Here is a 21,444-nt window from a genome sequence, read left to right as displayed (position 1 = left end):
AGCGGCATCATTAACAAAAAACCTAACATTTGGTAACTGTTTACATTGCATTTCTTATTTACGTATTTCAAGCGGGAGATGATACAAAGTCAAAGAGGGGGCTGCCCCTGGTGGTACGCTACCTGCAACGCTGTCATGCGAGGCGGGCGGCCTGGCGGGCTCCTGCTGCTGCGGGGGCGCGAACAGCGGCCAGTGGTGGTGGGGGTGGGGATGGTGGTGCGGCGGCTGGTGCTGGTGTTGGTGCAGGTGGTTATGGTGCTGTTGGTGGTGGTGCTGCCAGTGCTGGTGCTGCAGTAGCAGAGCGTACTGCAGCGCGGCCAGTCCGGGCCCGGCGCCGGGGGCGGCGTGGCCGGAGGCGGAAAGGCCGGGGGCGGAGAGCGGCGGCGGCGCGGGGGCGGGCAGTCCGCACAGCGGCAGGCGGCGGTCCATCAGCAGCGTCATAGCCGCGGCACCAGCCCTGCAACATGGCAATCGCGCGCTCCGTCACGTCTTCCTGCCTGCCTTCTTGCGCTCATTAGAATGCTGTCTCGATCATGGAAAGTGGCAGCATCTGGGCCCACGGGCTCAAGCTGGTCAGCCACACGGGGTCGCTAGAAAGTTACAGAGAATCAAGCTGGTCAGCCCCCCGGGGTCGCTAGAAAGTTACAGAGAAATATGCTTCTGCGCTCAACTGAAGTATACAGCTCCCCCGCAAATGTTGCTCTAGGAGCTCTGTCCCCTATACATAAGTAAAGATCACGAGTTAACTGCGCAAAAAGAGCTGTGAAAAGATCTGAGGCCACAAGTTGAACATAGTCTCGAATAAAGACAGTAATCAGAGAATTGCAGTTTCTTTCATTCCGGTCTGCGAGCAAGGTTTATTTTTTCGTTCAGATTATCGATTTCGGCCAGTGGTGACCATCTTCAGACCTGCTGAAACACGGGGATGGGGAATGGAAGATGATGATGATTTATGGGGGAGCGGGGAATGGAGTACAACTAACGGACAGTCTATATCTTAATGCAATAAATTATGATATAAAGAAATTATTTCAGCTGCCTGCTGAAAAGAAATGGCTCCTTCTTAAGTGCAGTCAGTCTCTTAAGGCTTTTTAAGTAAGACAAGCTTTAATAACATTCCACATCTCTATTCTTCATGTCTGCATATTCACCCCGGGCGACGAACAGGTTTCTCCCAATGAGACACCAGTTTGCTGATACCGTCACTGTAGAATGTTCCACTTCGTCCACTGTACCGCAACACCTCTGCTTGCACCGCTTCGTTAATATCAAAGCGAAGTCCAGGAATGCTTTCTTTAAATTTTGAAAACAGATGAAAGTCGGTGGGGTCAAGTGGGGACTGCAGAGAGGACGATCGATAACAATGAAACCAATGCGTCGGACTGACGCAGGTGTCGCAGCGATCGTGTGTGGTCTGGCATTGTCATGCTGAAAGAGAGGGTGCTCCACGTGTGGGAGAACTCTTCGAATTCGAAACTCGATTACAGCACACTGTTTCTCACGCACCAACGTAGTTACGTTACACGCTGCCATGTTACAGGCCACAATTCGGAGCCCTCTTGGGACAAAGGGCAGCAAGGAATTAGACATGAGAAATAAAGATGTAGAATGTTAACAACTTTGGTTTTATTTAAAAAGTTTTTAAGAGACTTGACATGAGGGAATTGGAGGGATTATTTATTAGAGTGCCCCCGTATTACATGTAGAATACATGCTCTTGAAATACGACGAAGGATACCTGTATAGGAAAATTTCCTAATATATTAGAACCAGAACGGCATGACCAAAAAATAAAAACAAAATCAGCTAGGCATCGTCGAACATAATGAAAACTGTGTTACGATCTAGGCCAGAGCGCCGGTAGAGTAATCGTGTGAACGGCGCTACTGTTGATAACAAGCTGAGGTAAGTATCCACAAAATATATGTTTGTGCCGTATGATTATGTGTCGCTAATGTAAACGTGTTTAATCAACAGACATTTAAATAAAATACAGTGAAGAGAAACGTTATGTCGTCTCTTTTTTTTCTTTTTTTTTTATCAAAGGCTTCGATGTGTTAGTTTGGAACCGTGGATGAAAACGTTTATAAGTGACGTCGGGTATATTTCGTACACTCGTAGTAGCGGCTAAAATATACGCGAACGTTTATCAACGTTGCTGCGTAGGCATATAATTCTGAGTAAAGATACTAGCTGGGTTGTAACAATTTGCTTATGCTGTTAACGCACACGGCCAGCTCAAAAAAACGCGTGGTTTGTTAAAAAATTGCAGTAGTTAATGCCCGATAAATAAATATTGTTGCACATAGAGACGCGATACAGTCACCTACGTAACTGCATTATTATCCTCAATGTTACGCAAATTACTACTAAAACACTGACCGTTTATGCTGTTAATTATGATCTGAATAATATTTGTGGCAATGAAGACAATATTTTTACCGGTCAGTGATTAACTCGTAATCAAGACTGAGCGTCGTATTATTATTTATTATCTTTGTGTTTGTCGGGTATATTTAATGAAAACTTTTCTGCAAATAAATTTCCTTTTCCCGATAGCAATATTTAAAGTATTTTTTTCTTTTTTTGTGGGTGAAGCCTGAAAATCATGTGATTAGTTATATTTCACTTGATGGCTGTCAATGCACCATTACGATATAAGAACTGGTCAGTTATAAAACTTAAATTCTGGAGATAATTAATTACTTCCACTTCCATTCAGAAGCAACCTCGTACAAAAGCGTCTAGTAGGTTTGAGAGGTGACACCGGAGTGATCATTTCATTCATCCAAATGTTTATAAAACAGTTATACAGAAATTCCGTGACATGATATACTCAAAGTCTTTGTTATTTTCAGTATCTGTTACACAATAATATATTTATTATTAATAAGGCATAAACACTCACAGTTTTATTTGTGTTTGACACAGTTCACTTGTGGTTATCGTAGCACTGTACCACAGGTTTTAGAAGGCTTTCCAGGAGACAATTATAAGATAAAAAATACTCTGGGGCTATGATATGTACAAGTTTTTACAGCAATAAAAATAAATGTATTAAAAATTCAAATGGAACTGAATTTCAAGTTATTACAAAGAAATGGGTGATTGAATGTATGTGATTGTGACAGATTATTTTAGGACTGACACGTGATAATTTTAGGTAACCAGTAATAACGCACCCGAATACAAGCTTAAAGAGCACATGCACTGGTCAGACAGAATATTATAACCACTCGGCACGAGCATTTCGGTAAGTGCACTCCTAACCATGGACCTCACAAGCAGCCCATTCATGCGACAATGTTAACACCGCGACTCCAGCAACTACGACTGAAATGGGTACGTGACAATTGGCTCTGGATGTTGGCGCAGCGGCAGAAAGTTGGATGGTCTGATGAATCGCAATACCTCCTTCATCGTGCCGATGGGAGGGCACGAATCCGCCGTCTTCGAGGGGAACGGCTCCTTGACACCTGCACTGCGGGTCGGAGACAGGCTGGCGGCGGCTCCATTATGCTCTGGGAAACATTCACGTCGGGATCCATAGGTCCAGCTGAGCTCGTGCAAGGCACCATGACGGCCAAGGAGTACACCCGTACATAACGATCATTTTTCCCGACGTCAGTGGCATTTTTCAGCAAGATAATGCGCCACATCACAAGGCCACGAGCGTGAGCGTGATGGAGTGATTCGAGGAATACAGTGGTGACGTCCAGATGTAGTACTGGCCCTTCAATTCGCCTGACCTGAACACCATCGAACACATCAGGGATGTTACTGAATATGGCGTCTGAGCTCACTGACGCCCACCTAGGAATTTATGGGAATTAGGTGACTTGTGGGTGTATAAGTGGTACAATTCCCTGCAGCAACCTACCAAGGCATCACTGCTTCCATGCTGAGACGCGTCGCCGCTCTTAACCGTGCCAAAGTGGGACTTAGAGGCTATTAGTGAGGTGGTCACTATGTGATCAAAAGTATCCGGACATCCCCAAAAACATACGTTTTTCACATTAGGTGCATTGTGCTGCCACCTATTGCCTAGTACTCCATATCACTGACCTCAGTAGTCTTTAGACACCGTGAGAGAGCAGAATAGGGCGCTCCGCGGAACTCACGGATTTCGAACGTGATCAGGTGATTGGGTGTCACTTCTGTCACACGTCTGTACGCGCGATTTCCACACTCCTAAACATCCCTACGTTTACTGTTTCCGATATGATACTGAAGTAGAAACGTGAAGGGACACGTACAGCACAAAAGCGTACAGGTCGACCTCGTCTGTTGAGTGACTGAGACCGCCGACAGTTAAGAGGGTCATAATGTGTAATAGGCAGACATCTATGCAGACCATCACACTGATATTCCGAACTGCATCAGGATCCACTGCAAGTACGTTTAGGCGGGAGGTGAGAAAACATGGATTTCATGGTCGAGCGGCTGCTCATAAGCCACACATCACGCCGGTAAATGTCAAACAACGCCTCGCTTGGTATAAGGAGCGTAAACATTGGACGATTGAACAGTGGAAAAACGTTGCTTGAAGTGACGAATCACGGTACTCCATGTGGCGATCCGATAGCAGGGTGTAATATATCGAATGCCCGGTGAACGTCACTTGCCAGTGTGTGTAGTGTCAACAGTAAAATTCAAAGGCGGTGGTGGAACGGTGTGGTCGTGTTTTTCAAGGAGGGGGTTTCAATCCTTGTTGTTTTGCATGGCACCATCACAGCACAGGCCTACATTGATATTTTAAGCACCTTCTTGCTTCCCACTGTTAAAGAACGATTCGGGGATGGCGACTGCATCTTTCAATACTATCGAGCACCGTTCATAATCCACGGCCTGTGGCGGAGTGATTACACAACAATATCTTCAATGTAATGGACAGGCTGCACAGAGTCCTGACCTGAATCCTATAGAGCACCTTTCGGATGTTCTGTAACTCCGACTTTGTGTCAGGCTTCACCGATCGACAACGATACCTCTCCTTAGAGCAGCACTCCGTGAAGAATGGGCTGCCATTCCCCAAGAAACCTTCCAACACCTGATTGAACGTATGCCTACGAGAGTGAAAGCCGTCACCAAGGCTAAGGGAGGGCAAACACCATATTGAATTCCAGCATTACCGATGGAGGGCGCCACGAACTTGTAAGTCATTTCAACCAGATATTTCGATGCTTCTGATAACGTATTGTATGTTCGACGATGGCCGGCTGATTTTGTTTGTATTTTTTGAATATGCCGTTCTGTCTTAATTATATTAGGACATATTTTAAACAAGTATGCTTCTTCATATTTTATTATTAGGCTTCATGTGTGGCAGTAATACGTTTCATTTTATTATAATTTATTGTTTTAAGCTGTGTACTCTCCATTAGTTGTATCTGGTTTTCTCTGTCCTGGTTAGGTACGAAGTAGGTTCCTTCCGACCGAAATCAGTATCCTGTTGAACGAAAAAAATCAATCATAGATTTGAATAAAAGAAACATACTCTAGAGATCCGGGATGTTCCTCGGAATGCGCTCGTCACCCATCAGTCTACAGACTGGGCTATGACATCGTAGAATTAATGCGTTCATAGCACTGTACCAGTTAGGTTATACAGGGTGAACCGCAGGCGAGTGACCACCCCCTAAAACAGGCGCAGTGGAGGGAAAACCTGTGAATATATGTTACCAAAATGAAACTTTCGCGAGGAAGTGCTCTACCAACTGGCCTACCCAAGCACGATTCACGACCGTCCCTCACAGCAATACTTCGCCAGTACCAAGATGGTGGCTGTCTTGAAAGATGCCATCTTCGATACAACTAAAAATTTTCCAAACGGCGTCATGTAACATATTGGACAGATAGTGAACTGCATAAGAAGAACAAAGGAGCCGTTGATTTGAGAACATCTTTATTCATTTTCGAGCTATGACTGATGTGACTGATGTGTAAGCTGATGGCATCAACACAAGCCGTGCACGTTGAGATCGTCTTCACACCAGTATGAGTTGCATCCGTATTATTGCAGAGCATTTCAGCTGTTTCCCAGACACGCTACCAGTTACCAGCAGTTTGGTTCTAAAACTGTTATTGAAACAGACAACAAAATCATGGACGATCGCAAACGACTACTGCTGCAGCAACATCAACCGCTGTCCTGGTAGCCCAAAAATGGTTCAGATGGCTCTGAGCACTATGGGACTTAACATCAACAATCCCTTAAAACTTAGAACTACTTAAACATAACTAACCTAAGAACATCACACACATTCATGCCCGAGGCAGGATTCGAACCTGCGACCGTAGCAGTCGCGCGATTCCGGACTGAAGCGCCTAGAACCGCCATGCCACCGCGGCCGGCTGTTCTGGTAGCGTCCAGTAAAAGTCCATACCACAAGACTGGTCGCATCTCGCAGTAAACTGCACTCAGCCGTAAGTCATTGATGAGAATTTGAAGGTCACACAAATGGTGTCTGTACAATATGGAAATAACCGAGAACGATTCAGATGGTCAGGTTCATTTCGTAAAAATGATTACACATAAGTTGGACTAAAATTGTCGTTCCCCTACTGCTGTTAATAGGTGAAGCTAATTTCTCTGTGAAATGAGAGGTAAATAAACAGAATTACGGTCACTGGTTAGATATCGCCGTTCACAGTACGGATTCATAAGTCAGGAGGACATTGAAAGTGATGGTCTGATGTGGAATGTGGGGTTCTTGTATTATTTTTCGCATTACACTAACAGCAGCTCTTTACCTGCAGTTGTTATACAAAGATGTGCTGTCGCTGCTGCTGTCTGAGGACGGGAAATTTACAACTTTCTCCAACACGATGGCGCCTCATCTCATACAGACTAGCCGTCTAGGCATACCTGGATATCCAGTTCCTCTGGAGACGGATACGTCGCGGAAGTGCGGTGGAAAGCCTACCACATTCCGCAGATTACAATCCTTTAGATTTCTGTCAGTTGGGACATGCGAAGGCAACTGTGTATGCGGTGAAGGAGAGGGATCATGCCTCAGAGAGCTGGTAATTTATGCTAGTACTCGCAGTCCGGTACATTTGTTGGTTAATGTCTGTGAATAATAGGTGAAGCGGATGACAACAACCATACAACGTGCTGGAGAACATAAAGAGCACGCCCTTTAGCCTTTGTGTGTTACGAACAGCATTTGCGTGATTGTGCACAAAATGAGACACAACTCGAGAATGAATAAAGCTATGCTCAAATGAAAGACGCTGTTGTTTATATTGTGTATTTCTTGTCTCCCACGTCCAAGACGGCGGCATGGAAAATGGCCGACATATTTGTAACGTAGACTCATAGGTTTTGCCTCTCTCCAGTCTCATACTACTTTAAGTTTCTGTTTATCCACCTACTTTTCGTTTTAGAAGGGTGTTTCCACAATAGAAAGGTGACTGACTTTGATGAACTGTGTTTCATTTTCACTCCATCAGAATTGTGTAGCATTTGAAAATTGTCAGTTACAATCGCAACTTTCGATGTGCAGTTAGCAGGTTTCACTATTTAATCATGTCAGGTTTTAGGCAACGCTGGTCTTCTGCAAGGATATAATTCTATACTAAAAAAAAAATGGTTCAAATGGCTCTGAGCACTATGGGACTCAACTGCTGTGGTCATCAGTCCCCTAGAACTTAGAACTACTTAAACCTAACTAACCTAAGGACATCACACACATCCATGCCCGAGGCAGGATTCGAACCTGCGACCGTAGCAGTCTCACGGTTCCGGACTGTGCGCCTAGAACCGCGAGACCAATTCTGTACTCAATTATCAGTTGTGAAGCCCGTAGTTCGCTTCTGGATCAGCCTGCGAAGTTCTCGGGACGTATTTTTTGAGTTTCCGCAGAGCTAGCCAACCAGATCACTGCACGCCCCGGTGTGAATTCTGGGTCGCGTGTGTGAACGGCCACCCTTGGTTCTGGTAAGTCAGCATTAGACCTTTCATTTTGTACTTTGATGGAGCGGCGTCCTGCCAGCAGCCTTGCGCTGTTATAAGAGGTATTTTGACGACATGCAAGACGTGCAATATGGCAACGTTTGTAATATGCGTCCTCGGAAATCGTGTAGTTTACGCGTTTATCACTATGTTGGTTCGCAACACGAAATTGATGGTAGACAATTTTACTGAAACTTTCATGGCTCGGAATCCCATGAGGTGATCTCTTCTTTTGTTTTTGTAAGGAAAGTAGGTTTTCACACTTGGCATAGAATCTGCTTTTTTTCCCCTAATTCTTTCGTATCACAGAATATTTCATTTCCTCACACCCCTATTAACGAATCTTTTCAATAATTTACGTATTGTGTCTATCTTGCTTCATTTGATTTTCTCACATGTTGTAAAGCTTTGTGTCATGCGTATATTGAGCATAAGTGGTAACGCGCTGTCTTGGTTAATTACTTTTGGGAAACAATTACATACATTTTTATGCAAATGTTCTTTCAATTTTTTCTTTCGCATTTCATCCCGACTTGCACGTAACAGTTAGCAAACGATCATTTCATGCGAAACGTAGAGCTACCCACCAGCAACTTGTAGGATTTTCATGATTATCCAAATTAAAGTCACTCGACGTAACTTGTAAACTTTGCGATTATAAGCATAATATTTCAACATAAAAGTTAGGTGTTGGAGAAGAGACGGCTAGCAGAGTGGTAATACCTCACTATATACAATCTGTCAATCTGTGATTGTTTAATGCCTTGTGTGAGCTGTTACAAGAGACTAAACCTACATGCCCATGGAACTCCACGTGGCTATAAGGCACATTCCCTTACACGTTTTTTATGCATGGTGAGATGTCTGTCAGGATTACTCAGATTCATGTAAAGCCAATTTCCTTTTGCTAAGGATGTTGTAAATCGTTGCGCAAGGTAAGTGTTCCTTGTTTTAGAATCGGGGGGGGGGGGGGAGGATGGGGGGGTAAAAAAGCAAGAAAAATGTTCGTTTCTTAAACAACTAACTTTACTCCTCGACATATTCTCCTTTGAGGGATATACTTTTGGTCCAGCGATCTTCCAGCTTTTTCATCCCATCGGAAAGACACGTTCTGTCAAACTCTTCAGAATACTCTTCATCTTTTCACCGACTTACATAGGCAGAAACGATCACCACGGTAAAATAAGGAGAATCAGAGCTCGTAAGGAAAGATATAGGTGTTCGTTCTTTCCGAGAGCAATACGAGATTGGAATAATAAAAAACTGTGAAGCTGGTTCGATGAACCCTCTGTCAGGTACTTAAATGTGATTTGCAGAGTATCTATGTAGATGTATATGTAGATATCACTTCCTTATTTGATGAAAATGTCTTCTCAGCAAGCCAAAGTTTCAGTTCAGGGAACAGGAAGAAGTCACTTGTGACCAAGGCTGGTGAATAGCGTGGATGAGGAACCAATTCAAAGCCCAGATGATGCACTTTCGCCGTTGTTAGCACTCATGTGTGGGATGGCGCATTATCCTAGTGAAATAGCACCTTATTGCAGACCAACCTTATTCTTTTTTTCAGCCAATGCAAGGTCCAGTTATGGTTCTGCCTTTTTCCAAGTAATCTATGATGATTATTCCTTGGCAATCCCAAACAGCAATGGCCGTCACCTTATCAGCTGAGAAAATGGTCTTTGCCTTCTTCGCTGCACTATCGCTAGCCTTTTCATGCTGTCGTTTTGACTGTGGTGTGCAATGATGGATCCAAATTTTATCAAGGGTCGGCTCAAAAAGACTTGAGGAGTGCGGTTAAACATCACAAGTTACTGTGTTGAAATGTTGTGCCAGATGCACTTTTGGTCGACTGTGAACAATCGCGGCACCCACCTTGTACACAGCTCCTTCATAGCCAATTCTCCGTGCAGGATATTACGCACTCCATCAGTTGAGATGCCTACAGTCTCAGAAATCACATGAATTTTTATTTGGCCCCCTTGCATTACCATATCATAAATTATGCCAATGGTTCCCTTTGTGGTGACCTCGATTGGATTGTCGGAGCGCTCTTCGCCTTCGGTATTGGTCCGACGCCGCTTAAATTCATTAATCCAAAACTCAAATGTCTTAAACGATGCTGCAGAGCCTGCGTAAATTTCATCCAATTCTGTTTTCGTTTGTGCTGCAGTCTACTCCTTCAAATAAAAATGTTTAATAACAGCACGAAACTCCGTTTCCTCAATTTTCCGTCGCAGTCCACACACTGACGAATTTAGACAATTATCAACAATTAACAGTACGCCGTACATTGTTGGAATTCGTTATGCAATTCTTGGAATAATCAAGCTTATCACCCACGAAGGGGCAACAAAAATGTTCCATTCTTTTATGGAATTTTACCAGGCTTATCAACCACAGTCGTAATATTCTACAAGCTCTTTGCATTCAGATCGCCTTACTAGTTTGTTTGATAGGACTAAACATTGTCTGTAAGAGGGCACACCTTTTAATTCAAGGCATACCCTTATTTTCGTAAGTAATCCGTTTTCAAATTCTAGCATGAACTTTACTCACTTTATTTCCAATGCGCCATGCGCAAGGTTCAGGAACACTGTCCATCTACCAGAAAACGGTGTACTATCGTACTAGTAGGGACAAATAAACAGTAAACGCTGAGTGTTTAATAACACGGGCGCTTACTCAGTGATCACGTTTTTAGTTGAGAACAACATTGATACGAGCGTAGAACTGGAAGAGGGATGTCGCCAGGAAAGCACCAGGGCGGGAAAGACGGATAAAGTAGGGGTGGTGGTGTGGTCACTTTCTTACGTGAATAACCCACTGATAGACTGTCCATCCCGAGCACGTGTTTCCGGGTTCTTAAGCTGGTGCGGCTTCCCTCGATGTGAGGTGCTGTGAGTAGTAAACCATATTCATAACGAAGCCATCGTTTTTTACTTCATTCCAAGCGAACATAGGGGATTCTTATGTTCTGTAGTGAGAAGTAGTGTGAATTGTACATGGGCAGGAATGGTTAAGGTGGCAATAACAGACAATTCGCCGAACTGATACCCGGCTCTTTGTATTTACTCAACAACAGCGAACTTTACACAATTTCGTAAGACGCTTAATACTAAATAATTTAAGGGAGATATGTCCATACTGTAATGCCTCCAAGTTTGCATTTTATTCACATTCTTATTCCTCTTCTTGAAACGCTTCTGCTTGTGCAGATCGTTCCCAGAGCCACTTGCAAGCGTCTCTTTTCTTCCACACTTTATCATTTAGCGTATCCTCCCATTGCAGTCCCTTCGGCACTCATCATCCTGCAGCCGGTGTCTCCATATTGTTCGTGGCCTTCCAATTGATCTTCGTCCAGACCCTATCCGTTCCAGGGCTCTTCTCGGAAGTTTTTCTGGTCCCATTCTTTTAATGTGACCAAGCATTTAAGCCTATTTTTCTCCATAGTATTTTCAGGGGTTGATCTGCAGAGGGTTTCCCATTATTTCACTCCTTATCCTCTTCCTCCTTGTATTACCCAGCACCCCTCGTAGAAAGCACATATACGCTGCTTTCTTTGTCCAAGTACAACATTCTGATCCATGAGTCCTAGCTGCAGCAGATGTTTTTCGATTTATGATTATGTCCGATACACAAGAATAAAATCTTTACCTCTTGTAATACCCTATATTTAGTGCAGCCAATGTGAACTACTTGCTTGTTGGAGCCATATAGTAAGTTATGAGTGCCGTCTGTTTGGAAGCAAATCGTTTGATGACAACATTGATTTTGTTGCAGCTTTCATCTATCTTTTAGTGTACGTGGCGAGGGAATTGCCGTTATAAGGAAAGTGTAAGGTAGGTAGCATCATAATTTTTTTTATGGCTGAGTATAAATGAAATAATCTTAGTTTTCATATCGTCATGCATTTGTATTCGTTGTAGTATGTTTGTAGGAAACTGACAAAGAGAAAATGACGACGTTGCCTCTAATGTATTACTATAAGTTTCCAATATTATATCCGTGCAATTTAAAAAACTTCCTTGCATAATGACCTTCAAAACATGCGTTTAGTATTATTAATGCAACACAACGTTTAGAGCTGATGTAGAGAATTTTATAGTGCGTCCTTTATCGTAAGTAATCAATTAAGCAATTATTTTGTATTGCAGTGTGGCAACAGAAAGGCGTTATGGAATGTGGAGCACAGATGAATTACATCATGTAGTAACAGTATATCTAAATAGGTATCATGGGTTAAATGAATGTGGCCACAGTAACTAGCTTTCCAATGCGTTGAGAACGAATTGGAAGATCACATGATTACATCTAAAGAGACGATGTAACTTTTAAGCATGTCGGACGAAATAAAACTTTGATATTGTAGAATGGACTATTTAACAATCCTTCAGCCCCTCGTCAAGGAGTCTCTGAGATGACGAGCAGCACATGGGAAAAAATTACAAAATGTGGATCAATGTAAAGTGAGTAGGGGTTGGGACTGGAATGATAAAGTTATGTTGCAATATCTGCAGATAATGACGTAAGAACTAATATACGGAATATTTCCTCAAAATAGTCTAATATGTATCTTTAAGTTTGTAAAGGTGGTGCCATACAAGCGTCTACCAGTACAAATTAGGAAACCAAATTCCTAATTTATACCACTTAGGAAACCAGAGTTCTAATTTGTACCACTGGCAGACGTTTAGAAAATTAACCGTTGTGTGTGTATTTTTCTCAGAATGTCCATTCCCGAAGTCAGATACTGTAACCAAGAACAACATCCTACAGTCTTATAGTATTGTTTCACTTTGACTTCCTGTTTAGTCTAATAGAAATAAAATCTCAAAACTGGTACAATTTAGACAGCTATCCTCTGCAGGACCAAACGATGGAGAAAATTTATACAGTCGGTACATACTCTTAAACCTAAACTGAGCTTTCTATGAAGACTGTGGTTACAAAGTTAAACGACGAAGCTGTCAACGCCACCACAATAACCAGCCAAAAAACGCCCTTAATCTACTCTGTATTTGGAGTTGATTTACTGTAGGCCTCGAGTTAGACTTCTAATCCATCTTTTGTGTGTGTGTGTGTGTGTGTGTGTGTGTGTGTGTGTGTGTGTGTGTGTGTGTGTGTGTGTGTGTATGTGTGTGCGTGCTTGCAGGGAGCAGGGGTTCAGAAGACTTTTAAGATGCAACTCACCACGACTTCCTCTTCTATGCCAATGTCTTCACTTTAGAGTATCACGCCCGATTATTTGTTGGATATAATCCAATTTCTGTTTCCCCTACGGTTTTTGCCTTCGCCGTGTCCCTCTAGTTATATGAGTGTTATTCCCTGCTGTCTTAAGGAACGTCCTGTCATCCTGTCCCTTGTTCTGATGTTTTCCACAAACTTCTCTATACGCCTTCTTTTCGGAGTACCTCCTTATCTCTAACCTTTCGTGTCCAGTTAATTTTTAGAACCGTTCTACAAGAGCTCAACAAAAATGAGCAAGCTGACGATACTACCTGACGTGAGCGAAAGTCCGACATGAAATACCGTAATTAAACTAAACGTCTTTTGTAACTGTTCTTAGATCTGGAAGAAAAACATTTAGATAAGTCTCATGAAAGGCCACTAATGGTTTCTGTATCAACAAAACGAAATGCTTTTGATAAGAAAATAGGTGCTTACAGTAGATGCACGTACGGATTTAAAATACCATCAATAACTACGGACAAAATGGCCACACAAATGAAATTAGCTTTTTTTTCATTACAAGCCTATAAGCTGCGGTAAGTTGCAACTAGCAATAAATTTCTGGTTGTTGTGGATATATCTGGCACATCTTACATCACATGATAGGATATTACTCATGTACTTAAACTCTTAACACACTTTAATTTTATGTCCGCCAGCGTTCAAGTTACTTCTGGCCTCCCCGCAACGCAGATATTTCGTGTTCTCAAAATTAATATCCAAGCCCCACTTTTCATATTCTTCCAACTAGTTCCTAAGCACGTAAGATGTATCCTCTTCATCGTCTGCTGTAATGGCAAGATCATTAGCATGGAAAAGTTAGTACATGCACTGGTACGCCATACCCAAGTACTTGCTACACCACAGATCCGGTGCCTCCTGCACAAACACAAAGAGTTTGGGAGAGACACAGCATCCTTGCTTCACTCCTATGTTATCCTGAATGCCTCTCTAGTAGTTTCTTTCCCCACTTCAATGACACATTCTCCTGACTCGTAGGGCTCTATGATACTTCTTACGTACATTTTTGGCAATTCCCCTGACCACAGTACCTCAAACAATAAATTTAGAGGCACTATGTCGTGAGCTTTCTCAACATCTATGAACACAAGATGACTGCTTAAATACTTTTCCAGTCCCTTCTCCATGATCTGCGTTAGGGCAAAGATGTTTTTTACGCATGGATTGCCTCGTCGAAAGCCACTTTGTTCTTCCAAATCAGTTATTGCCTTCTCCTTTCTTGATACTAAAATCTTCCCAAACAGCCTGCTAATTGAACTTGCGACAGTTATTCCACGATAAATATTACGCATTTTCTTACTTTCTTCTTTGTATATGGTGGTTAGTTACCCCAAGTTCCACTCTGCTGGAATTTCTTACCCATACCACGTATACACTGTGTGATCAAAAGTATCCGGACACCTGGCTGAAAATGACTTACAAGTTCGTGGCGCTCTCCATCGGTAAACCTAGAATTCAATGTGGTGTTATCCCACGCTTAGCCTTGATGACAGCTTCCACTCTCGCAGGCTTACGTTGAGTCAGCTGCTGGAAGGTTCCTTGGGGAATAGCAGCTCATTCTTCACGGAGTGCTGCACTGAGGAAAGGTATCGACGTCGGTCAGTGAGGCCTAGCACGAAGTCAGCGTTCCAAAACATTCCAAATGTGTTTTATAGAACTCAGATCAGGACTCTGTGTAGACCAGTCCATTACAGAGATGTTATCGTCACGTAACCGATACGCACGGGCCATGCATTATTAACAGGTGTACGATCGTGTTGAAAGATGCAATCGCCATCCCCGAGTTGCTCTTCAACAGTGGGAAGCATGAAGGTGTTTAAAACATCTATGTAGGCCTGTTCTGTGATAGTTCCACTCAAAACGACAATGGGTGCAAGATCCCTCCAAGAAAACACGACCACGCCATATACCACCGAATTCGAATTTCGCTGTTGGCACTACACATGACGGCAGATGACGTTCACCGGACATTCACCATACCCACACTCTGCCATCGGAACACCACAACGTGTACCGTGATTCGTCACTACACTTACACCAAGCGAGGCGTCATTTGGCATTTATCGGCGTGATTTACCGCTCGACAATGAAATCCAAGTTTTCTCGCCTCCTGCCTAACTGTGGTAGTACTTGCAGTGGATCCTGATGCAGTCTGGAATTCCTGTGTGATGGTCTGGACAGATGTCTGCCTATTAAACATTACGACACTCTTCAACTGTCGGCGGTCTGTGTCAGTCAACAGACGAGGTCGGCCTGTACGCTTTTGTACTATACGTGTCTCTTCACGTTTCCACTTCACTATCACATCGGAAACATTGAACCTAGGGCTGTTTAGGAGCGTGAAAAACTCACGTACAGACGTATGACACAAGTGACACCCAATCACCTGACCACGCACTGGACTCGCATTCGGGAGGACAACGGTTCAATCCCGCGTCCGGCCATCCTGATTTAGTTTTCCGTGATTTCCCTAAAATCACTCCAGGCAAATGCCGGGATGGTTCCTTTCAAAGGGTACGGCCGACTTCCTTCCCCATACTTCCCTAATCCAATGAGACCGATGACCTCGCTGTCTGGTCTACTTCCCCAAAACAACCCAACCCAACATGACCACGTTCGAAGTCTGTGAGTTCCGCGGAGCTCCCCATTCCGCTCTCTCTCGCTGTCTAATGATTACTCAAGTTGCTGATATGGAGTACCTGGTAGTAGGTGGCAGCACAAAGCACCTAATATGAAAAACGTGGTGTCCGGATACTTTTGATCACATAGTGTGTATGCAGTTGCATGACTAGCTCAATCTGCTTAGATATTTGTACAGAATGCTTGGACCATACCTCAGTAACTCTGTTGGTACCTTCTAGGCCATGGTGAGTTGCCCATTTTCATTTGTGTAGGCGCCTTCTGTACATCTGTCATACTGATTGTGAGGTATTTTTAAGCAAATCGAAAGCTTTGTTTTGAAAAAAAAGTAGTTTACCGTAAGTTATGTGCCCATTCAGTCTCTGTTTACAACTGTCGTAACTACGGAAACATATCACGTGGTTCAACGATTTCATTGTTAATTTGTGCTATTTTCTTTCCGATATGTTAATTGTACATTCATTTTATTGCAAGTTATTTTCAGACCTACTTTCAAACTTTCTCTGTTAAATTCCTCTGTAGGCCAACAACACTTGACAATCAAGTAACGACATATTTCACCTACATTAAATTATGCGCTGTTTGCATTTTCAGCCTATAGCAGTGACGCGTTACGATACTACGTTGCCGTCTTCATATGCCTAATCGTTGCCTTGCGCTAATTACTCTCAGTTTCAAAGCGATATGTAATCTGCCTTGAGGCAGTGCACCTGGTTTGCATATACTAGGATTCAAAAAATCGTACGCGGCATATATACAAGCACTTAGCATACAGACAGGCTACAATGCGACACCTGAGGATAGCAGCGTTGTGCCGAAACTCGTCGTCAGCAATCGATGAAGCAGTACACCTTATTCTATTTGTTGTAAGCTACCGTAGCAGTCACTGACCTCACAAGAACGTCCGCTGCCACTGTGGGGAATGTTAGGCCACATATAAAGCAGACCGCGAACAGAAACGATTCTTGTGCAGTCCTCAGGTGTTGGATACCCTCCAGATCCTATTAAAGGAAGACGTGTAACCAATTCAGAGCCGTGCTGCCAAATTGGTTACAGTTCGATTCAATCAGTGGTAGAGTGTTACGGAAATGCAGCGTGACCTTAGACAGGAATTCTTGGAGGGAAGAAGACTTTATTCAGGGAGTTCAGAGACCCAGCATTTGCGACAGACCACAGAATGATACACTGCCTCAAACGTTCTTCTCGCTTCAGGACCACAAAAAAAGAAAAAAAATGGAGTTAAGCTTTTGCCCGCGGCTTCCCCCTAGTACGTTTATGTTTAATATATTTCACACACATATAAATAAAGGGTGAATCAAAAACAATCATGCGATAGTGTGCGTCCATTTTAGTTCTAGTAAAAATGGTGTCGGAGCAACAGAAAGCGTTTTGTGTTCTACGTTTTGCGCAGTGTGGGTCAATAATAACTGTTCAGCATGACTTTCGTACTAGGTATGGCGTGGATCCTCCTACAACACAGAGCATGAACAATTCCGAGAAACAGGTTGTTTGTGTAAAGGCAAATCGTTAGGCCGTCTCCGAGTGTCTGACACAGACATCGACCGTATCGGCCATAGTTTTACAAGGAGTCCGCATAAATCTATTCGCCGTGCAGCTCGACACCTCAGCATGCCATTAATTTCCGTTTGGCGTGTGTTGCGTCGACGTTTACACATGAAACCATACAAATTTCAGCTACTACAAGCTCTTTCTGAAGGTGACAATCAACAACGTGTGGAGTTCTGTAATTTCGTTCTTGCGAAGATGAAGTATGACAGTTTTCTTCCATGCTTAGTATTTATCGATGAGACATCATTATATTTAAATAGAAAGGTGAGAATATGTGAGAATAGGTTTCGGAACAACCACATGAAGTTTTAGAACATGAGAGGGACTCTCCAAAATTTAATGTGTTTTGTGCAGTTCCACAGAAAAGGTGTACGGTCCCTTTTTCTTTGCCGAGAACACTGTTACAGGAAGCACATATCTCGATATACTTGAGAGCTTTCTTTCCTCACGTTTGGAGACTGATTAGAACGACTTCATTTACCAAAAGGATTGGGCACCACCACAGTGGCATCTGGAAGTGCGGGAATTTTTAAATCAAAGGATTACTGAACTATGCATCGGTCGCTCTGGACCAAATAATTCAGCCTTTACATTATGTGCCAAATCGGGTGATTCTTTTTTATACTTCCTGTATTTCACTTACATTTACCATATTTCGTCCCTAATTGCCCTTCCGATCAATATAAATCCTGAAGAAGTTTGTAATTCTGGCCGGGTAGGAAGTAAGCGAAAACTCGTTGGAAACTGTCTGAATCTCACATGCGATCCCATTGAGGACCTTAAATATATCTATAGTATTCATTCCAGTGGCATGATCTTTGGCCCTGAAACATGTTTATGAAATTATTTCCTCCCTGCTCATTCTCGCGATCTGGGTGATAGTTTGAGCAACATAAATAAAAGGCAGGTCGTGGCGAGGGATGTCTCTGTGTCAGTGATACAGGTACCAAATTTGGTAGACCTCGCATCGCTCGAACATCATGAAGCTGTCATCAATAAGCCTACCGTACCCAGAAACTATAGATTCGATAGTACCATCGGTCGTTATCAAATATTTTTATATGTCACGGCTTCTCATCCCCATCCCTACCCCGAGAAGTTGCAGAAGACATTGCGCCATACAGTGTTTACATTAGAATAATTGTACAAATAATGCGTCACACGTACACAAAATTTGCTGGATAGTGCTACATACTATCCTGTGTTGTGCTTGTATGTAACCGTCTTCCCACCCCCTCCTCCTTCCCCACGACACTTAGGGGACGTAGGTGATTTTCACCTGTACAGCTCTTCTTGCCAGGCAGTGATATTTGTTCCTGGTTTCGTTGAAATATATCCAGTGGTTCAGGAAGAGGAACGTACATACCTACATGAAATGATTTTGAAGAAGATTGATTGATGGATTGGCTGATTTTGCGGGAGGGGATCAAACAGTGACATCATCGTACCCATCAGAATAGGGAAGATTGGGGAAGGAAGTCGGTCGTGCCCTTTCAAAATAACCATGCCGGGCGTTTGGCCGAATCAATTTAGGGAAACCGCGGAAAACCTAAATGAGGATGGCCGGGTGCGGGTTTGAACCGTCGTCCTCCAGAATGTGAGTCCAGTGTGCTAAGCACTGCACCACCTTGTTCTGATTTCATGAATACATAGAGAATGTTGAAAATTACGTAGACCGATAAGATAAAGAATAAGGAGGTTTTCCGAAGAATTTGCGAGTAAAGTAATATATGGAAAAAAACTGATAAGAAGAAGGTTCAGGAGGGCAGAAAATGTGTTTTGACATCAGGGAATACCTCCATGGTACTAGAGGGTGCTGTAGAGAGTAAAATCTGTAAAGGAAGACGAAGAATGGAATACATTCAAAAAATAATTGAGGAAGTAGGTTGCAGGTTACTTTGTCATGAAGAGATTAGCGCAGGAGAGCAATTAGTGACAGGCCGAATCACACCAGTCAGAAGAGCGATGGAAAAAAAGAAAACAATTGAAACTGAAGTTAAAAACGTCTGGGTTATTAGGCCGCGTCATGTTTCTTCTAAAATGTTCAACGTTTCGATCCCACCGCTGGGATCTTCCTCAGGATCTTTTGGTGTCCACTACTGCTAGAAGATCCTGAGGAAGATCCCAGCAGAGAGGTCGAAACGTCGCACGTTTTAGAAGAAACATGACGCGGCCTAATAACCCAGAAGATTTTAACTTCAGTGACAACGGCCACGAAAGTCTGCAGACACAAACAATTGAAAGATTAGAGCTCGTACAGAGGGGTATAAGTAGAGTTTCTCCCTCGCTCCACTGGCGAATGGAATGACTAGATACGGTAAAAGTACCCTTCGCCGTGCGTCTTGTGGGGTAAGATGTCAAGGCGTCAAGTTCTCGCGCAAGCTTTCTATTGGCTGCCGTCTCCAACATGCTGAAGCACACAAGAAGTGTCTCGGAGGATCTGAAACTGTGGAGAATCATCTCACAAGATGGCGCCGACAGGTTTAGAAGAAGCTACCGCTCTTCCTGGTACGGAAAACTGAAAACAATTTACGGCTGCCGAGCCTTGTCCGAGTCTCTCAGACGGTGTAATGATTTCTTCGCTCGTTTGCAGGTTTTTATCGCGCCTTATCTACTCGGCGAGTTGCATTGTGAGAAACCGGATCTCCCGCCGCTGCAGCCCGGCAGGTGTACAGCGCCCCCCGTCTCCGCCCTCCGGCCAGAAATCACGCAGCGGATGCAAACGCGCGCCCTCGAGCATGTCGGGAATTTCATTTCAAGAACAATCGAACACAAAAAGGAAGGCGCAGAGCAAGTGCCGACTCACGGCGCCTCGTTACGCCGGCCAACATGGCGGCGGGGCCCTACCGTAAGGCAGGGTCTGTCTGCCACACTAGCCTCGGCAACATGAGTCTGCGGGGAAACCGGCCACCTCGCACTGCTGCTAGGCGTACATTACGTCCGTATTAAAAGTCTGAGGCCCGACCAGAGTTACGCAGTGCTAATATCTACCATTCTTGCTCACTGGTGTCCTACTGTGCAACAAAATCACACAGCACAGTTTAATTCTCGCAACACTCGCATCACCATAGGCAATTCACCCTTCACAAACCCGTATGGTTCAAAAAAATTACACGATGATCTTAATTTATTATACGAAGGTAATCCCAAAAGTAAGGTCTATCTTTTTATAAGCACATAGACCTGTTTATTTCTACAATGTTTTACATCAGTTTACAGCGTGAATATTTAGCTATTTTTCGCCATAATCACCATTTCTGTCGATGCATTTCTGTAGAGGCTGTGACAGTTTTTGTATGGACAAGTCATACCAGCTCGCTGCCAGTTCCACGGCTTTGGCGAAGAAGGATGACGCCGCTGGCGTGATTGTTGCTTGGTCTCAGGTGTAAAGTGGTATGCCCAGGTTTCATCACCCGTGACAATTGAGTCCAGGAAGTTGTCCTGTCCGGATGCAAGGCGGTGAAGAAATGCGCTGGAAGCATCAACTCGTTGCCGCATGTGGTCCTCAGTCAGCATGGGTGGCATCCATCTTGCGCACACCTTCCGGTAGTTCAATGTTTCCGTTAAAATACTCTGAGCTGTGCTTCGGGAAACCTCAGGAACCAACGTGCAGATATCATCCTGGGTGACCCGCCTATCTTCATGCAATCTTTGCTCGATCTTCAGGCGTGCGGGATTAGCCGAGCGGTCTCGGGCGCTGAAGTCAGGGACTGTGCGGCTCGTCCCGGCGGAGGTTCGAGTCCTCCCTCGTGCATGGGTGTGTGTGTTTGTTCTTAGAATAATTTAGGTTAAGTAGTGTGTAAGCTTAGGGACTGATGACCTTAGCAGTTAAGTCCCATAAGATTTCACACACATTTTTGACTCGACCTTCAACACTGTCTCCTCAGAAATTGATGGTCTCCCGCTCCTTTGTTCGTCGCGAATTTCGGTCCGACCAGCTGCAAACTCTCCACACCACTTACGTGCATTATTGACATCCATGCACGATTCACCATATGCTTCCGTCAATTGGCGATGGATTTCAATCA

The 21,444-nt window shown here is 43.7% G+C and overlaps 1 protein-coding gene across 1 annotated transcript in view; it reads right to left on the bottom strand.

The window, feature by feature from the left end:
• LOC126335199 (homeobox protein unc-4 homolog) overlaps positions 1-21,444 on the bottom strand; it is a 145,083-nt gene that overhangs the window by 89,728 nt on the left and 33,911 nt on the right. Inside the window, exon 2 of the mRNA XM_049998210.1 lies at positions 123-457. Within this exon, the coding sequence (XP_049854167.1) occupies positions 123-441 (319 nt within the window). The 5' untranslated portion in view covers positions 442-457. The remainder of the gene's footprint in view (positions 1-122; positions 458-21,444) is intronic.

Source organism: Schistocerca gregaria, chromosome 2 (genome assembly GCF_023897955.1).
Source record: "Schistocerca gregaria isolate iqSchGreg1 chromosome 2, iqSchGreg1.2, whole genome shotgun sequence".
In the NCBI taxonomy this organism is placed as follows: domain Eukaryota; kingdom Metazoa; phylum Arthropoda; class Insecta; order Orthoptera; family Acrididae; genus Schistocerca; species Schistocerca gregaria.
This window is presented reverse-complemented; position numbering and strand designations above follow the sequence as displayed.